Source organism: Dendrobates tinctorius, unplaced genomic scaffold (assembly GCF_039654945.1).
Source record: "Dendrobates tinctorius isolate UK_male_01 unplaced genomic scaffold, ASM3965494v1 ptg000085l, whole genome shotgun sequence".
NCBI lineage: Eukaryota > Metazoa > Chordata > Amphibia > Anura > Dendrobatidae > Dendrobates > Dendrobates tinctorius.
This window is the reverse complement of record NW_027361753.1, coordinates 3,139,302-3,158,108: the sequence shown is the minus strand read 5'-3', so window position 1 is coordinate 3,158,108 and position 18,807 is coordinate 3,139,302. Positions and strand designations below refer to the sequence as shown.

The 18,807-nt window shown below is 46.8% G+C and overlaps 1 protein-coding gene across 1 annotated transcript in view; it reads right to left on the bottom strand.

Annotated features, from left to right (window-relative positions):
• Positions 1–228: 228 nt before the first annotated feature.
• The window catches only part of LOC141097548 (factor XIIa inhibitor-like), a 67,431-nt gene continuing 48,852 nt past the window's right edge, over positions 229–18,807 (bottom strand). Inside the window, exon 8 of the mRNA XM_073584772.1 lies at positions 229–603. Coding sequence (XP_073440873.1) covers positions 350–603 — 254 coding nt within the window. The 3' untranslated portion in view covers positions 229–349. The remainder of the gene's footprint in view (positions 604–18,807) is intronic.

The window sequence follows — 18,807 nt, the reverse complement described above, 5'->3', positions numbered from 1 at the left end:
TGTTCTGTTTTAGCATCTTCGGCACCTCCAAAGACTTGACAAGGCCTTAAGTGATGAAAGAGGCGCTGAAGATGATGGAAGAGAAGATTGGAAAGGAGAGAGTGACAGGAATGAGAAGACCGGAGAATCGGGATTGAGATGTATTATGTAGATTTTTTTAACCTTTCTCTGCCCTTTGTAATAAAGCAAAATGGTGGACAATTTTAAAGCAAATCAAAAGAATTCGGATTCTTGTAAATATGATTTATTTTTTGTGAAATGTGAAGTGAACTTAATTCGCCTCGAATCGATTCGTTCAGCTCTAAATATGAGGCATTGCAGGTTACACTATGTATGATTTCGCTTAAATTCACTTGCTGGGGTCAGTTACACGCCCAATAATAATGGGGATTTTGGTTTTGTCATTAACCAGCACATACAAAAAAGGTCTTTCCACTGAGAACACTGGCATTGTGCGGGCAACACTGACAGAAGTAGCAGCTGCAGCTTTTACGCCACTTTCTTTGATTTCCAAAACAGCACGATGACGGACATCGCTGATTACAAGATCACTCTTCTCTGACAGGGCACAGAACTCCGGGGCTTCAAAAAGATCATAGAGACCTGTGGGGCAAAAACAAATCATTTAATGTCTGATATAAATGTGCTATTGACAAGCAATTCTAACCAGATGTTGGTAACAACCCATCCAATCCACACAGGCAAAGAAATCAAACCATAGATGTCCATAAATTAAGTTATGTGTAATAATGAGAAATGACTCCGGGAAAAGTATTGAACACACTTACTGAAATGTACTTAATTCTTCGTACAAAAACCTTTGTTTGTGACGCCTTCTTTATGGAGAAACTAGTCGCAGGCATTGCTCAGGTGTCATTTTGGCCTATTCTTCCACATAAACTTTCTTAAAATTCGGAAGCTTCCATGAGCTCCTTCTATGAACTGTGAGCTTTAGTTCCTTCCATAAATTTTTTATTGGATTAAGGTCAGTGATTGGTTGGACCATTCTAGCAGGTTTTTTTTTCTGAAGTCAATTGACGGGTTCCTTACCTGTGTAGACGTCAACAGATTTTTATCAATAATGTATCAGTACATCTGTCCATTCATCCTTTCTTTAATCTTATGAAATTTGTCAGTGACATATGCTGAAAACAGTTCCATGCCTTGATGTTCCCACCTCCAAACTTCACTGTTCGTATTATGTTTTGGGGGTGATATGCAGTGCCTTTTGGTCTCCAAACATGGTGTGTATTATGGCATCTAAAGAGTTCAATTTTGGTCTCATCTGACTAGACTGTATTCTCCCAGTATTTCACAGGCTTGTTGACAAAAAGTTAAACACGTTTGAGCATGCTCTTGTTCAGCAATGGAATCTTGTGTGGCGAGCGTGCATACAGGCCGTGGAGGTGGAGTGCATTACTCATAGTTTTCTTTGAAACAATTGTACCTGCTGATTCCTGGTCTTTCTGTAGCTCTCCACAGGTGGTCCTTAGCTCTTGGACAACTCTTCTGATAATTATTTTCACTACTTTATCTGAAATCTTGCTGGCATCATCTGGTCGTGGCCGGTTTATGGTGAAATTATGTTATTTCCACTTCCAGATTATGGTCCCAACAGTGCTCACTGGAACCTTTAGTAGTTTAGAAATTCTTCTGTAGCTAATGCCATCAGTATGTTCTGCAACAATAAGGTTGCAAAGGTCTTGCGACACCTCACTGGTTTTACCCATCATGAGATGTTTCTTGTGTGGCACATTCTTAATGAGACACCATTTTATAGGCCATAAGTTGCACCAGCTGATATTATTGTTCACTAAGTGGCAGGATTTCTTTCTAATTACTGATAGATTTTAGCTGCTGCCATGACTTTCCAGTGCTTTCTGTACCATTTTCTTCATGTGTTCAATACCTTTTCCCTGTGTCATTTTTCATTATTGCACAAAATTAAATTTATGGACATCTATGGTGATTTCTTTGCCTGTGTGGATTGAATGGGTTGTTATCGACATCTGGTGAGAATTTTATGTCAATAGCACCATTAGAAATATATATTTACTTAGAAAATTGGTGACGTGTTCAATACTTATTTCACCCATTGCATATGTGACTGTGATGCAGCATCTGAGACTAAATAGGAAGAAGAATTCATGTGATTGACAGCATCAAGGTTGCTCCCAGTGTGCACAGCACAGAGGCAGGCAGCAATGCTCCGTGAGCAATTTTTTAAAATGCAAGAACGGGATGCATTAGAACATATATGCCTACATAACACTGTTGTCTGCTTTTTTCCGTTGCTTGAGGCAAAACTGTAACTGACACTCCACCCCTCTTACCTTCTCCTATCCCTCAATAACCCCACACTTCTGTAGCAGTCAGATGACTTGATGAGAGCATTTTCAGATCTTTTTCAGATCACTCATTGTTTGAGTCATCCCACCGCTGCAAAAATCACAGGTCGCAGTTGTCCTCTGTCTGGTGAATGGTGATTTGGTGCTGGTTCAATTAACTGATTTTGTTATTTTTGGCAAATCCAAAGCACCCGGGCAATATTATGTTTAGCCTGGACAATCCCTTTAAATTAACCCCTACATATTTCTTAGCAGCGTAATAATAATCAGCCCCTATAGAAATGATATTTTCCCTGGTCTTATTAGATCCTATTAATGGAATCATATCAGACGCACAGAAGCTTATGGCTAAAGCATTGCAGTAATTGTAGCAAATTGTTAGTTAGTTGTGGCAGAGACTCAAGTAATGGAGGATGACTCCGCATGTAATAAACAGCCAGTAAATGCCAACAGAGTGTGATCCATGATGGGATGCAACTAACAGAACATGGTGGCAGCTGGGCACAAAACATGCAAATCCTTGTGTGAGGCTGGAACTGTACAGAGGATGACAGCACCTGTAAGTACAGATTCCCTGACATTACTGCAAAATGGAGACTAGTCTGAAGCCACCTCAGATACTGGATGTCACGTCATGTAATCTGTCCCTGACTTGGAGACATTGAAAGGAAGAGTTTACACTGTATGTGGATCTCACAGTGGCCCCCAGTGATGACAAATGAAAAGTAAAGCTGTTTTATTACCTAATTGGGGAAAATGGCAGAGAATTAGCCCACGCCTTACTCCCAGACACAGACAACCTCCTTCTAGCAGATATTGTGCAGGCATTTGATAAAAACTCTCGCCTTGACTACTGCAACCTCCTGCTCTGTGGCCTCCCCTCGAACACTCTCGCACCCCTCCAATCTATTCTAAACTCTGCTGCCCTACTAATCCACCTGTCCCCCCGCTATTCCCCAGCTTCTCCCCTCTGTCAATCCCTTCACTGGATTCCCATTGCCCAGAGACTCCAGTACAAAACCCTAACCATGACATACAAAGCCATCCACAACCTGTCTCCTCCATACATCTGTGACCTTGTCTCCCGGTACTTTCCTGCACGCAACCTCCGATCCTCCCAAGATCTCCTTCTCTACTCCCTTCTTATCTCCTCTTTCCACAATCGCATACAAGATTTCTCTCGCGCATCACCCCTACTCTGGAACTCTCTACCACAACATATCAGACTCTCACCCACCATCGAAACCTTCAAAAAGAGCCTGAAGACCCACCTCTTCCGACAAGCCTACAACCTGCAGTAACCACCGATCGACCAAACCGCTGCATGACCAGCTCTACCCTCGCCTACTGTATTTTCACCCATCCCTTGTAGATTGTGAGCCTTCTCGGGCAGGGTCCTCTCTCCTCCAGTACCAGTTACGACTTGTATTGTTTAACATTATTGTACTTGTTTTTATGTATACCCCTCCTTACATGTAAAGCGCCATGGAATAACACTGTGACCCAAAGAAGAATGAGACAGTGGAAAGATAAATTTTTTCACAAGACATCAGGAGGATGGAGAAAATGTGGACAGATATCTGACAGAGCTGAGGAGACTTACAGCAACATGTGGCTTTGGAGAGATCAAGGACAGTCTGATCAACAACAGAATGGTGTGTGACATAAAAGATGGTCATCTCAAAGAAAGATTACTGAGAGAGGAAGACATGCAAATCGGCAGGGCTGCTGAGCTGACAAAATACAGCCTGAAGATAATGGCAGGCACCAGTGACAATGATGATAAAGTACATGCAGTATCTATGAAAGGAAAGACAAGACCAAGCTCCTCTATAAGCACTGTCCACTGCAAGTATTGTGGGGAAAAAGACATGAGAGAGACAAAACCAAGTGTTCAACATATGGGGAAACCTGCAGGTCATGAGGCAAGAAGAATCATTTTTCATCTGTCTGCAGGCAGGGAACAGGCAAACAGTATAGACAGACAGTACAGTACAGGCAGCGCCACTCTGTGACACCAGACACTGATATTGCAGGCAGGGAACACAGGTCCGGCGCCTCCTATCTTCTAGCGATGACGTCCTAATCCTTGCTTCTGTCGAGGCTCCTGCGCAGGTGTAATTCTCTGCCCTGTAGAGGGCAGAGCAGAGTACTGCAGTGTGCAGGCACTGGACCTCTCTGACATTTCCCGGCGCCTGCGCACTGCAGTACCCCTCTCTGCTATCAACAGGGCAGAGAATTATGCCGGTGAAGGAGCGCGACAGAAGCAAGGATGAGGACGTCATCGCTAGAAGATGGGAGGCGCCAGACCCAGACCTGCGACACCCATCGGACCGGACCGTCCCCCCGGGTGAGTATAATATAACTCATTTTTCTTATCTTTCAGGTGACATCGGGGGATTATCTACAGCATTACAGAATGCTGTAGTAAGCCCCTGATGGTGGTGGCTGCATCTCATAGGGCAAAAATGAGGTGACAGATTCCCTTTAATAAAAGTACAGTCTCAGAACATTATGTCTGTTGACGTTTCCCAGGATATACAAGATAAACTAAACACATAGAGCAATTTGGAAATTCAGAAAATAAAAACAAAGTATACTGATTTATTTGAAGGTGATGGGTGATTTGAAGGTAAATATATAGGCTAGAAATTGACAAAACCGTGCAGCCTACCAGATTACCTACAAGAAGAGTGCCTGTAGCTTTAATGCAACCACTGAAAGTAGAACTGCAAGATTTACAGAGAAGAGACATGATAGCACCAGTCCATAAGAGCACAGACTGGATCAGCAGTTTGGTCATGGTGCAGAAATCATCAGGCAAGTTAAGACAAGCTTCCGAAACACACGTCGGGGTGTGCCATTCACGGTGACCACATTATACCCAGGTATTTTATTTGTCTCTGCCTATATATTTGGCCTATATTTTTTGTCTTTTTTTGATCATCTTTATGCCATAATCTCTTCAGGATATAGCACCACTATCCCTATATCATATGTACACACATGGTCAAAATTGTTGGTACCCCTCGCTTAATGAAAGAAAAACCCACAATGGACACAGAAATATCTTGAATCTGACAAAAGTAATAATAAATAAAAAATCTATGAAAATGAACAAATGAAAGTCAGACATTACTTTTCAACCATGCTTCCACAGAATTTTAAAAAAAATAAAACTCATGAAATAGGCCTGGACAGAAATGATGGTACCCCTGAAAACATTGTGACAAAAGGGACACGTTAAATTGCGGTGTGTCCACTAACTGGCATGACAGGTGTCTACAATCTTGGAATCAGTGAGTGGCCTGTATAGAGGGCTACAGATACTCACTGTGCTGTTTGGTGTCATGGTGTGTATCACACTCAACATGGACCAGAGGAAGCGAAGGAAAAAGTTGTCTCAGGAGTTTAGAAAGAAAATTATAGACAAGCATGTCAAAGGTAAAAGTTATAAGACCATCTCCAAGCAGCTTGATGTTCCTCTAAATACAGCTGCACATATTATTCAGAAATTTAAGCTCCATGGCACTGTAGCCAACCTCCCGGGACGTGGCCGAAGGAGGAAAATTGATGACAAATCAAAGATTAAAGGTGGACTTCAAGCTCAAGGAACATCAGTGTCAGATTGCATCATCCGTCGTTGTATGAGCCAAAGTGGACTTCATGGGAGACGACTAAGGAGGACACCAATGTTGAAAAAACAAAATCATAAAAAAGTCAGACTGGAATTTGCCAAACTATATCTTGACAAGCCACAAAGCTTCTAAGAGAATGTCCTATGGACAGATGAGACTAAAATTGAACTTCTTGGCAAGGCACATCAGCTCTATGATCACAGACGGAAAAATGAAGCATATCAAGAAAAGAACACTGCCCCTACTGTGAAACATAGAGGAGGCTCTGTTATGTTCTGGGGCTGCTTTGCTGCATCTGGCACAGGGTGTCTAGAATCTGTGCAGGGTACAATAAAATCTCAAGACTATCAAGGGATTCTAGAGAGAAATGTGCTGCCCAGTGTCAGAAAGCTTGGTCTCAGTCGCAGGTCTTGCAACAGGATAATGACCCAAAACACACAGCTAAAAACACCTGGATACCCCTCCCAGGGCCGTGGGGTACTCGGTACCGGGCCCGTGGGTTTCAATGGGAGATGTCACGGCAGCGGTGACCCGGTCCGTGGTCCTGGGAGTCCATTGTGAAAGGAAATGGTGTTAAGCGTGGCTGATGATGAATAAAGTTTATAAGTGAATGATTCGTGACGCCACCTGTGGTGTTTGGCAATGAAGATGTTAAGCTGACGCTGCAGACAGATCCTCTGGGACAGATGGTGTGGTGCAGCAATGATGTTGTGGCCCTCCACAGGTAAGGCTGTAGTACCAGGGCAGTGTAGATGGGGAGAGAGTGAGGAGATGTAGATGGTGCCGTGTTAGGCACAGCGATGTAGCAGTGCTGAGTGTGTTGGCGCAGGAATAAGTGGAGGACACCAGGGCATGTAGTTCCAAAGCTTTACTCACAGTTTGTTGTGCATTCAGGTGCCCGCATCCGTGCCGTGTCCTCCAGGTCAGGAGCTCAGCCAACTTCCAGCCATGAAGTACTCCGTCCCAACACTCCGCCAACATGTGCCTTTCCTGAACGTCTCTCTTCTAGCGCCTATTTGAAGTACTCACAGTACTGAGTTACACTGGAGTTCCTCCTTTCAGATGTTCTTAGAACTCTACTTGTACGGCAGACAGCTGTAGCCTGCTTCGGGGACTCCTTGCTACTAAGTTCTGGCTCACTCTCGTTAATGTTGTGCCCCCCAAGTCTTGTGTGGGAATAAAGTGGTGACAACTTCTATTTCTCCGGTGTCTGCTGCAGGACCATTAGTATCCATACAACCTCAAGGACTGGACCCCGACCATGCGCTGAGAACTTGAGGAAGGGCTCTGCTCTAACCCTAATCCTTAGTCCTCTTCTTCTCCTTACGTTCCGTACAAAACTGTCTTTCCTATGGAGAATTAGGCTTTCTGAATATCTCTTTCCTGTGCCAGCAGACTCAGGTCACTGAAGTCTGCTGCAGCACTTCCTTCAATCCATCACACTCAGGGGATCTCCTCTCACAGACTGACCTAGTCCTAATGATCTCCCGCTATCTTGTGCAGACTAAGCTCCACCCACCTCCCAGCACTCTTCGTGTTCCAAGCAGGGAGCCACCAAAGGTGCTTTGCTACACTACTATGTTGTGTGGGATGCAGGTGTGGGAGTGTGGTCAGGTGTCTCCACCTTACCTGAATGGTGGGGTACCACACCTCAGGAGGAGGTGCAGTACCTCTGTGGCGACTGAACCCTCAGGGGCGCCACAGTATAAAACACAGCGCTCTATGTACAATCCCTGGCACCGAACAGGGTGCCCCCCATAGACCAGCACTCTGCTCTCCTGAAATACTCTGTGCTGCTGTCACCCTGTTCCTTCCACCATACATCAGGATTTCGCTTTCACACATCGCCAGGACAGGATCTGAGGAGAGGAATGGGGTCTTCGGTCACCGAGGATGGCAGGCAGCAAGGAGTCTGGGAGCAGGGTGACAGCAGCACAGAGTATTTCAGGAGAGCAAAGCACCCTTTGGTGGCTCCCTGCTTGGAACACGAAGCGTGCAGGGAGGTGGGTGGAGTTTAGTCTGCACTAAAAGAGCCGGAAGAGTGTAGGATTGAGTCAGTCTGTCACAGGAGTCTGACGAGGTCAGTCTGTGAAAGGAGATCCCCTGAGTGGGATGGATGGAAGGAAGTGCTGCAGCCGACCTCAGTGACCTGGGTCCGCTGGCACAGGAAAGGAATATTGATAGAAAGCCAGACTCTCCATAAGAAGGAAAGGATTAGTACGGAACGTGAGGAGAAGAAGAGGACTAAGGATTAGGGTTAGAGGAGAACCCTTCCCAAGTTCTAAGCGCAAGGTCGGGGTCCGGTCCCCGAGGTTGTATGGATACTAATGGTCCTGTAACAGACACTGGAGGAATAGAAGTTGTCACCACTAGAGTTGAGCGAAACGGGTTGGTCAATTTCAAAAGTCGCCGACTTTCGCAAAAGTCGGGTTTCATGAAACGAAACCCGACCATAGCGTGAGGTCGGCCACGAGGTCGGCGACCATGGCCCCAAAGTCGCATTTCAAATGATGCTTCAGCGCCCTTTTTCAGCCAATGATGGAGGACGCACACTGTGGGCAACGCGATGACATAGGCAGCTGTCACCACCATCTTTGAGAAGGGCATGCAAGTGATTGGCTTGCTTTGTGTGGCGTCACAGGGGCTATAAAAGGGCGTGCACGCCGACCGCCATCTTACTTCTGCTGATCTCAGAATAGGGAGAGCTGCTGCAGATGATGATTCTGTATGGAGAGCGTTAGGCAGGGAAGAAGATACAAAAAACTGCTTCTGCTGCTAGCGATTTTGCCTGTACAACACACCAGTTAGTGTGCAGTGCAAGGGGAGGCTATATTTTGGTGCATCAGCTCTGTTGGTTATTAGGCTACCTTATAAGGCTCCCTGATAGCTGCATTGCTGTTTGCACACTGCTGTGCAAACTGCTTTTTTAAAAGCAAAAATACTTTTCATCCTCTTTTTTGCCCAGTTACCAAGCGTTCATTTTTCCACAGTTTTGTGTGCAGCAGTCCTGCTTATTAGGCTGCCTGCTGCCATACTTGGGACTGAGAGCATCATTGTCAGCTTGCTAAAATCTCTAGGGAGATTCAAATTCTCCCCATTCCTATATAGACATTTTATACACCATCCAATTTCAGCTTGTTATATTGAGGTGTAATCTACACTGGGCCTGAGATAATAGTTCAGTGTCCTCAAGTCTGCAGGGAGATTCAAATTCTCCCCAGTCCTATATAGACATTTTATACACCATCCAATTTCAGCCTGTTATATTAAGGTGTAATCTACACTGGGCCTGGGATATTAGTTCACTGTCCTCAAGTCTGTAGGGAGATTCAACTTCTCCCCAATACTATATACACCTTGTACCTTGTTTTACAGTACCATATTACTGGTGGTATTTTGAGTACATTTTCACAAAAATGAGGAAGTGTATTGGAAGAGGACGTGGAAGTGGGCGGGGGTTGCCAGCAGATAATGATGGTGTTGGTGGTGGTGGTGGATCTGCTGGTAGTGGCAAAAGCACAATAGCACCTAATGCAGGAGGTGTTGAGCCTGCGTCATCGTCTGGCTCCACAAGGCCTCGAAGGCTCCCTTTTCTGGGAGTAGGTAAACCGCTTTTAAAGCCGGAGCTTCATGAGCAAGTTTTGGCTTACATTGCTGACTCAGCCTCCAGCTCTATCGCCTCCTCTTCTGAACTTTCAAAAAATAAAAGCACTGAGTCGTCATTGGAGGCTCATGGTCAGGAACCACACCTTTCCTTGTGTCCTTCACCCCTACCAAAAGTAAAGGATGCGGCAGGCTACACTACAGATTACTCCATGGAGCTCTTTTCACATACCATGCCTGGGTTATCAAGTCAAATCATGAATTACCCAGTCCTAGAAGAATCTGACATGGAGTGCACTGATGCACAGCCACTGCTAGATTTATCTGCTGGTACATTCACTCAGAGCACTACATTGTCCTCGCAGTGTACTGAGCCAGAATCTGACTCTGATGAAACTCAGGTGCCCCTTCCCGCATACTATACCACCTTACATGGTGACACAGAGGAAGGTGCACATGACATTGAAGAGGAGGTGATGGATGACCCAGTTGTTGACCCAGATTGGTATCCATTGGGGGAAGAGGGTGCCGCTGCCAATAGCTCAGAAGAGGAGGAGGAGTATCCGCAGCAGGCATCGACATCGCAACAGCTGTTATCTGGCAGGCCCAGAGCAGTCCAAAAACGGGTTACAAAAACCTAAAGAGTTGCAGGACAGCTAGGCCAGACGGTCAAATTAGCACAGCATGCAAGGCTTCAAAATGTCTTCCATAGTAGGAAAAGTGCAGTGTGGCACTTTTTTGAACAAAATCCTAATGATCAGGCAAAGGTTATCTGTAAGAAGTGCGCAAAGACCTTTAGCCGAGGGAAAAATCTGAGAAATTTGAATACCAGTTGCATGCTTAGACATTTAACCACCATGCACTTGCAAGCGTGGACGGACTACCAAACCTCACGTACTACATGTGCAACTGCTCCCAACGAAGGTAGTCAGCAACGCTACATCGTTTCCCCCACTGTAAGCCCACCGGTTAGCACACCACCAGCAGCAAATGTTGAGGTGTCGTTGCAAGGCCAAAGCAGTCAGGGAATCACAATGTTATTGCTACGAAAGACTGAATCTAGGCCATCAGAAAGAACACCAACTCCATCACCATCATCAACCCTCTCTCAGTCCGCCATGTCCACCGCTAGTTCCACCATATGCAGCTCTCAAGTCCAGCTCACCCTACCAGAGACTATGAGTAGGACAAGAAAGTACTCATCCTCTCATCCGCGTACACTGGAATTGAATGCCCACATTGCCAAACTAATCTCGTTAGAGATGATGCCCTACCAGTTGGTTGAAAGCGAAGCTTTCCGCGAACTCATGGCCTACGCAGTACCACGCTATGACCAACCCAGTCAGCACTCCTTTTCTCGCAAAGCCATCCCAACCCTCCACCTTCATGTGAAAGACCGCATTGTCCATGCATTCAAGCAATCAGTGAGTGGAAAGGTGCACCTCACAACAGATGCATGTTCCAGTAGGCATGGCCAGGGCCGTTACGTGTCCATCACTGCGCACTGGGTTAATGTGGTGGATTCAGGGTCCACAGGGACAGCAGCGGTGGGACAGTGCTGCCTAGCCCACGGTATAGGAAACAATTGGGTGTAAGCGTTCGACCCGACTCCTCCTCCAGAAGCGAAAGCTCGTCCATAGAGTGCGGTCGCACAAGCACTCCATCCGCAGCTGCCAGTGTTGCACACTCGGTGTCCCACTATCGAACAGCTAGTGGTAAGCGTCAGCAGGCTGTGTTGAAGATGATGTGTTTGGGCGACAACAGACACACAGCGGAGGTACTGGCCGACTATTTGCAGCTTCAAACTGAGTCATGGCTGGGCAGTCTACATCTTGAGGCAGGCAAGGTAGTTAGTGATAACGGCCGGAATTTTGTGGCAGCCATATCCCTTTCAAAACTTCGACACATACCTTGCCTGGCTCACACCTTGAACCTGGTGGTGCAGTGCTTCCTCAATAATTATCCGGAGTTAACAGGCCTGCTCCAGATGGTCCAAAGACTGTGCTCGCACATCCGCCGGTCGCCCGTACACTCCAGTCGTATGCAGAAGCTGCAGCGATTGCTCCAACTTCCCAAGCACAGCCTAATTATCGACATTGCAAGAAGGTGGAACTCCACCCTGCACATGGTTGAGAGGCTGTGCGAACAGAGGCAGGCTGTAAAGCATTTGTGGGAGGATACACGGCCAGGCACTTTGAGCGCAGACATGGAGTTGTCAGGTGTGCAGTGGTCGAAGCTGAAAGACCTCTGTAAAGTCTTTCAGTGTTTTGAGGAATGCACACGACTTGTAAGCGCAGACGAAGCCATCATAAGCATGAGCATCCCACTTATGCGTCTGCTCATGCAAACTTTGATGCACATTAAGGAGCAGGCGTCTGCAGCCGAGGAGGATGAGGAAGAGGAGGAGGGAAGCCTTGATGACAGTCAGCCATTGTCTGCTCTGGGACCTCTCCTGGACGAGGAGGAGGAAGAAGAGGAAGAGGAGGAGGAGGATGATGATGGGGATGATTATTTAGGGGAGGAGGATGCTTCTCGTGGGGCAAGAGAAAATGTTGGCGTGGCAAGGTCTGGTACAGGGTTTGCGCGTGACTGGAGGGATGTGGATTTGCCAGAAAGTGCTCCTCCACCCAGCACTCGCAGTGCATCAGTGACACCTGGAACATTGGCCCACATGTCAGATTATGCCTTGCAGATCCTAAAAAGAGACCCCCGCTTTGCCAAAATGATGAACGATGACAACTACTGGTTGGCCAGCATACTGGATCCACGCTATAAAGGCAAATTCCAAAACATCATGCCACAGGAGAACCTTGACCTAATATTGGCTAACAAACAAGCAACTCTGGTAAACCGGTTGGTTGAGGCATTCCCAGCACACAGCAGCGGTGATGGTTCTCCAACGAGCCGTAGGGGGCAACATGGAAGAGGTGTTCGTGGTGCACAAATCAGAAGTGGCGCTGGAGACAGGGGTTTCATGACCATGTTGTGGACTGATTTTTCAAGTTCCGCTCACACGACTGGTAATACTGCATCGATTGAAAGTGACAGGAGACAGCAGTTGTCAACTATGGTTACAAACTACTTTTCGTCCCATATCGATGTTCTCCCTCACAGGTCATTCCCCTTTGACTATTGGGCCTCTAAACTGGACGCCTGGCCTGAATTGGCACAATATGCCTTACAGGAGCTCGCTTGCCCTGCTGCTTGTGTGCTATCGGAAAGAGTCTTCAGTGCTGCTGGCTCAAGCCTGACAGAAAAAAGGACCAGTCTGTCGACCCAAAATGTTGATTATCTTACCTTCACTAAAATGAACCATGCATGGGTTTCAAAGGATTTTGTCCCACCTTCACCTGATGACACATAGGTTGCCAGAAAAATGGCTCGCTTTTGTCCTCCTCTTCCTCGGACTTCTTCAATTCCTCCATTTGCAGCTGCTGAATGTCCAACATCAACATATGCCATTTTTTAAACCTCCCTAACTGAACTGCCTCCCCCCCATGGCCGGGGTCACCACCTAGCACACGCAACTGTGCGAGCGCCATTGCCCTGGACAGGTGGGTGGGCCGACTCTTGGACGCCAGCACTGGCACAGGGTCCCTCATAGTGCAATCAAGTGTCTCTGATGGTGGGGGTGCACACCTGCCGTCAGACACACCGGCGTACTATGAGGGGCCCTCCCTGCTCCTCTGCTGTGCAGTCTGGGCTGTCAAATCCTTCCCTGGGACTGCCACTACAAATATGGTGAACTGATAGATAATGGTTAAGACGCAGCTATGCCCTGTCCTGCTGGCCGGGCTCTAGCTTCAGATGATCAATGGCTTCCATTTCTTATGGACGTCGACTCACTATGAGATGCAGTGGTGGTTTATCATCAGTTTTGACAGTTTTCCTACTCAGAGACGTGTGACATTCCTGCCCACATTTTTAAATGTGCCCTCTCATGCCAATCCAATAGAATCGCCTACAGCCTGTGGCTTCTGTCTTTTGCACTCCAAAGCTCCCTGACAGATCATGATAGGCAGTGAGGACAATGTCTACATCTCTCCCTGTGATCAAAATTTGATGGAGATGAGTAATGGTGATGGGATCAACGGTACTGCGATACAGCAACCCTTTCTTCACAAAGAACTGTTTTCGCTGTCTCCACACACAAAGTAATTGAGGGTCAGCATCGCCTCTGAGAATTCTCCAGGGAGTTTTTCCCGTGATTAGTAATTCCTAAATTTCTGCAATCACTCGACTTTTTGTCTGTACTTTTATCCATCTTGCTTCCTCTTGCGGAGAGTCTGGACTGTCTTACTGAGACAGAAATATATATGAAGATTTAAAAATACCCCAACAGTGTATACTGGTGTACGCTTCAAAAGCATTTCCTTTTTTCTACTTTTTAGATTGTTGTCTAATCCATACTGAGGCTGTGAGTGTCTTTGTCGTACTCCGGAAATAAACACGGAGATTTAAAATGTTTAAACTATGCTATATATATACCTGTTATCTGGTGATTCTGTACCCTTTCTCAACTTTCTGCAATCTTGTCGAATTCATACTGTGCCTGAGACCGTCTGAGTCTGCCTCCTGATTACAGATGAGTGGTGTTTGAGTGGAACTGTTGTCCAAGTTCAAATTCTAGCGGTTTTGGGCGGTGTTAGATCCGTTCGTCGAACTACAACACTTTGATTAAAATTCGACTGTTCGAGTTTCTGATCGAGAACGTTTCGTTAAACAAAAGCGTATCTTTTTTTTTCACATTAATAATGGTTTTCAATGATAATAGACAGTTTTAGGGCATAGTAGCGGTGTCTGGTAGCCAGCGGTGTAGTACACCTGTGAAGGAGCTACACCGTGTGTGTTTCTAATAATTTTTTACTGCATATTGTCATGAAAATCATTTTGGGCCTAGTAACTGTGTCTGCTACTCAGAAGAGGAGCCCACCCGTGAACCGAGCTATGCCGCCTGTTTATGAAAGAACCAGTTTTTGACTGCATTTACACCACTTAATACTTTGGGCCTAGTAACTGTGTATGCTACTCAGCAGAGTTGGCCACACGTGAACCAAGCTATGCCACCGGTTTATGTAAGAACTGTGTGCTGCTCAGCAGAGGAGCCCAGCTGTTAAGCAAGCTACAGCACCTGTGGTTTGGACACTTAATTTTTTCACATTCTTTCTGGAATGCCGTTTAGGCCTAATTCCAGAATTACGGTTGACCTGCACTTACTGTGAAATGCTTGTTCACGGGGAAGAATTGTAATCCCAGATCCCCATCACTAATGGGGTTCAGCGTGTTATCCGCACCTCTAAGCGATACACGCTGGTCCTTTCATTGTAGCACGCGTGCAGCCCCGGACATGTAAGGGCATTACAGACCTGTTATTGGCCGATCTCGCGTGCCAGAGCCTCGCGTGTCCCTCTAGTAAGCTGGACGCGGACCGCGGGGGAATGTCTGAGTCTCGTTCGTTAACAGAATTAAGCTTGCAATCTGTGCAGCTTTTTTGTGGATGGCATGGTTGAGGTTGCCCGTGTTGAGTCCAATTAAGCCGCAGGCTCCGTGCCTGGTGGTGCCCTTCTGGACATTCCTTTAAGGTTCAGGTTTGCAACCATACTGCCCCTGGAAACCAAACACTTTTCCTGACAGTGACATTCTGATCAAAGAGCGCGATGACATCACGTCTGTACACCCTCTGCCTAAACAGTCCAAGAGCAGAGAGATGGAAGATGGGGATGATGAGGAGTCCAGAGTACAGGGATTCCCTAGCGAGGAGACTTATTTAATTGTTTTAAAGGTTGGGAGCAATTTTTGGGGAGACGATACTCTGGAGAATGATATCTGGGGACCACCATACACTGGAGCATTCCAAAGGTGGACATCAGTCACTGGAGCAGCATTTACAGGGCCCATTATACACTGGAGCATTAGAAATGGGGCCCATTATATATGGAGCATTATTTGGGCCCATAAGACACTGGAGCTTCATCCATGGTGAACAACATATACTGTAACATTATGTGGAGCTCATCATATACTGTATGGAACATTATATGGGACCAATGATTCTGTATGGAGAAATATATGGGCCTCATTACTCTGTATGGCGCACTATGCGGTGGCCATAATACTGTATGGAGGAATATACTGTCTGTTTTTGGAGCTATTGGAGAATTTAAAATGAATATCAGTCATGTGATGTAAGAATTGAAGTATTTTTCATTGTACTGTACCGCTATTTCTCTGCCGTATCAAAGGATCATGAATTGTGTCATGTGTTAAAGGAGCCCAGTGACACTCTTTGGCCCTGGGTCCACGAAAATCTGGAGCCAGCACTACCCCCCCCCCCACAACTTTAGCCAAATAACCCCCAGTTTTCAATACCTAACTATTATTATTATAAAGTAAATTAAGGTTGACAAGCTTAAGGAATAAGAATTGATGTTTTTGGCATTAAAATGGGCACTGTAGGTGTGTTTCCTGTCCTCCACTCACTGCCGACTTTTGTTCCCCATTGACTTACATTGGGTTTCGTGTTTCAGTCGGACTTCGACTTTTTACAATAATCGGCTGATTTCGTTCAACCCGACTTTTGCGAAAGTCGGGTTTCGTGAAACCCGACTCGACCCAAAAAAAGGCAAAGTCGCTCATCTCTAGTCACCACTTTATTCCCACACAAGACTTGAGGGCACAACAGCATCGTGAGTGAGCTGGGACTAGGTAGCAAGGAGTCCCCGAAGCAGGCTACAGCTGTCTGCCATACAAGTAGAGTTCTAAGAACTTCTGACAGGAGGAACTCCAGTGTAACTCAGTACTGTGAGTACTTCACTATAGGCGCTAAGAGGGAGACGTTCAGAAAAGGCACATATGTTGGCGGAGTGTTGGAAAGGAGTGCTTCATCTTGCCTGGAAGTTGGCTGAGCTCCTGACTTGGAGGACATGGCACAGATGCGGGCTCTTGTGCCACAACAGACTGTGAGTAAAGCTTTGGAACTACATGCCCTGGTGTCCTCCACTTATTCCTGCATCAACCTGCCCGGCACTGCTACATCCCCTGCGCCTGACACTACACCATCTACGTGTCACTTCACCTACTCTGCCCTGGGCTTACAGCCCTGCCTGTGGAGGGCTATAACATCATTGCTGCAGCACCGCACCATCTGTCCCAGAGGATCTGTCTGCAGCGTCGGCTTAACATCTTCATTGCCGAACACCACAGGTGGCGTCACAAATCATTTATTCATAAACTCTAATCATCATAAGCACACTGAACAATCCCCTTTTACAATGGGCGCCCAGGGCCACGGGCCGGGTCCCAGCTGCCGTGACTTCTCCCATTGAAGCTCATCGGGCGCGGTACTGAGTACCGGTCCCCGCCAGCCCTGGAAGGGCGACCCAACTTGGCGTCACGAACAGGATGACGAAGCCCGGTGCCAACGGGTTCTGTGTGCCTACGATTTATTGGACTTAAAAACTTGTGGAAATGTGCAAAAGACCCAATTTGATAGACTGTAAAATGGACTCTAAAAATGGCCGCCGGCGCGGAGAAGAAGGGCGTGACAACATGGGTGGTCCTAAGAAAAGACCGCGAACTGTCCTGGGCCTCCCCTGCCTGAACTTCTATGCAACCGCAACATGGCCCACCCCCCCGAGGGGTTCATATAATGGCTTGGTATGGAGGAGTAGGAAGAAGACGCCGCCCTCAGAAGGAGGAGTGAGAGCCGGTGGCGGGAAAAGAGCCGAGACAGGAAGAAGAAGGGAGAGAGAACACCATAATGGAGGACGGGCGGAGGCCAGGAGAACATGATGGGGAACAACCATTTGCTCTCAGGCTGCCCCTGTGGGGCATACAACCACTGCGATACCATCTACAGCGCCCACCTCCACCTCCAAACCGGTGCCGCCACTGGATGCGGCCTGCCCGGAGGAGGTACATGAGAGTCCTGGAGCAAGCGGTGGAGCAGGGGCTGAGGCAATACCCGGGCCTGGCGCGGCCGCATATGTCCACCCCGGAGGTCTTGGCGGACGTCAACCCTGCACCAGTACAGACCCAGCTGCCGTCCGTCTACCAGGCAGTCTCAGGGGTTATGGCTGCAATCGTTCGCCACCCTGTACCCACGCAGGAACCGGAGCTTCACCGAGAAGCACCAGGTACGGTCACTGCCCCGACCATGATCCTGGTGTTAGGGACGGCGCCTGTGGACAGAAATGGTCCAGTGATTGCTCAGGCATCAAGCGACAGCACCTGAATGGCGCTATACCGGCAGCAACAGATAGTAGTGCCATTAACTGTAGTACCGCCTGAAATGGAGGAACCACTTCCCTTGGTACCAGCTGCAACTCCTGCAGAACCACAGGCAGCCGAGATACCACCAGCAGCAGTTGACGTGTTACCCTCACAGGCAGCAGTTACTTCCGCTGCCATTCCATCTACACAGGCAGATGCCAACCTCACTCCAGGAGAAAAGGAGTACCTGCAATTTGTGGCCAGCAAGCAGGAAGAGGATTCCCAGAAGTTCTTCCCTGGAAGCAGCCCAAGTCATCAGCTTCCAGCACCCCAGGAGGGGACCACTAACACTAAAGATAACTAACTAGCTCTGTTACCCAGGAGGGTATTTGCACCATTGTGCCTGTTTTCTCTATTTTTGTTATCATGATGTTTCCCAGTTTTATTGGCAGCGTTTTTCTTACTGAACTGTGGAGATCATGGACACTGAATGATCCAGAACTGTAATGTAAATAGTTGTGCCTCTTTAGGTGCCCTTTCTTGGTTTTACATAAGTCTTTTAAGAATAAGGACTACCTCATTGATAATGACATTTCAAGACATCTTGGCCGGATCAATGTCTATATTGCACTTATTGATAATGTCTAGCATTTTTGATAGAAAAAGAATACTTTATAGAGTTTAGACTAATGCTTTAATATTTGAATAAAGATTTAGAATTTACAGGTGACGAACCAGGCATCAGCGGTTGTCACTTAGGAGTAGCTTTTTTTCCACAGCATGTCAATTCTTTGTGCGGAACTGCAGCATTTTTGCACCCATCGACTATACATTGAGTAAGGCAAATCCGCACAACAAAAAAACCCATGACAATCCGCAAGAAATCAGCAAGAATTTTGACCTGCGTCTTCTGCCAAGAGATGCAGATTCTGTGCAGAAAATTCCGCAACGTGTGCACATACCCTCATAATTTAGTAGCACATGCACTTTATTGAGTGTGATAACTC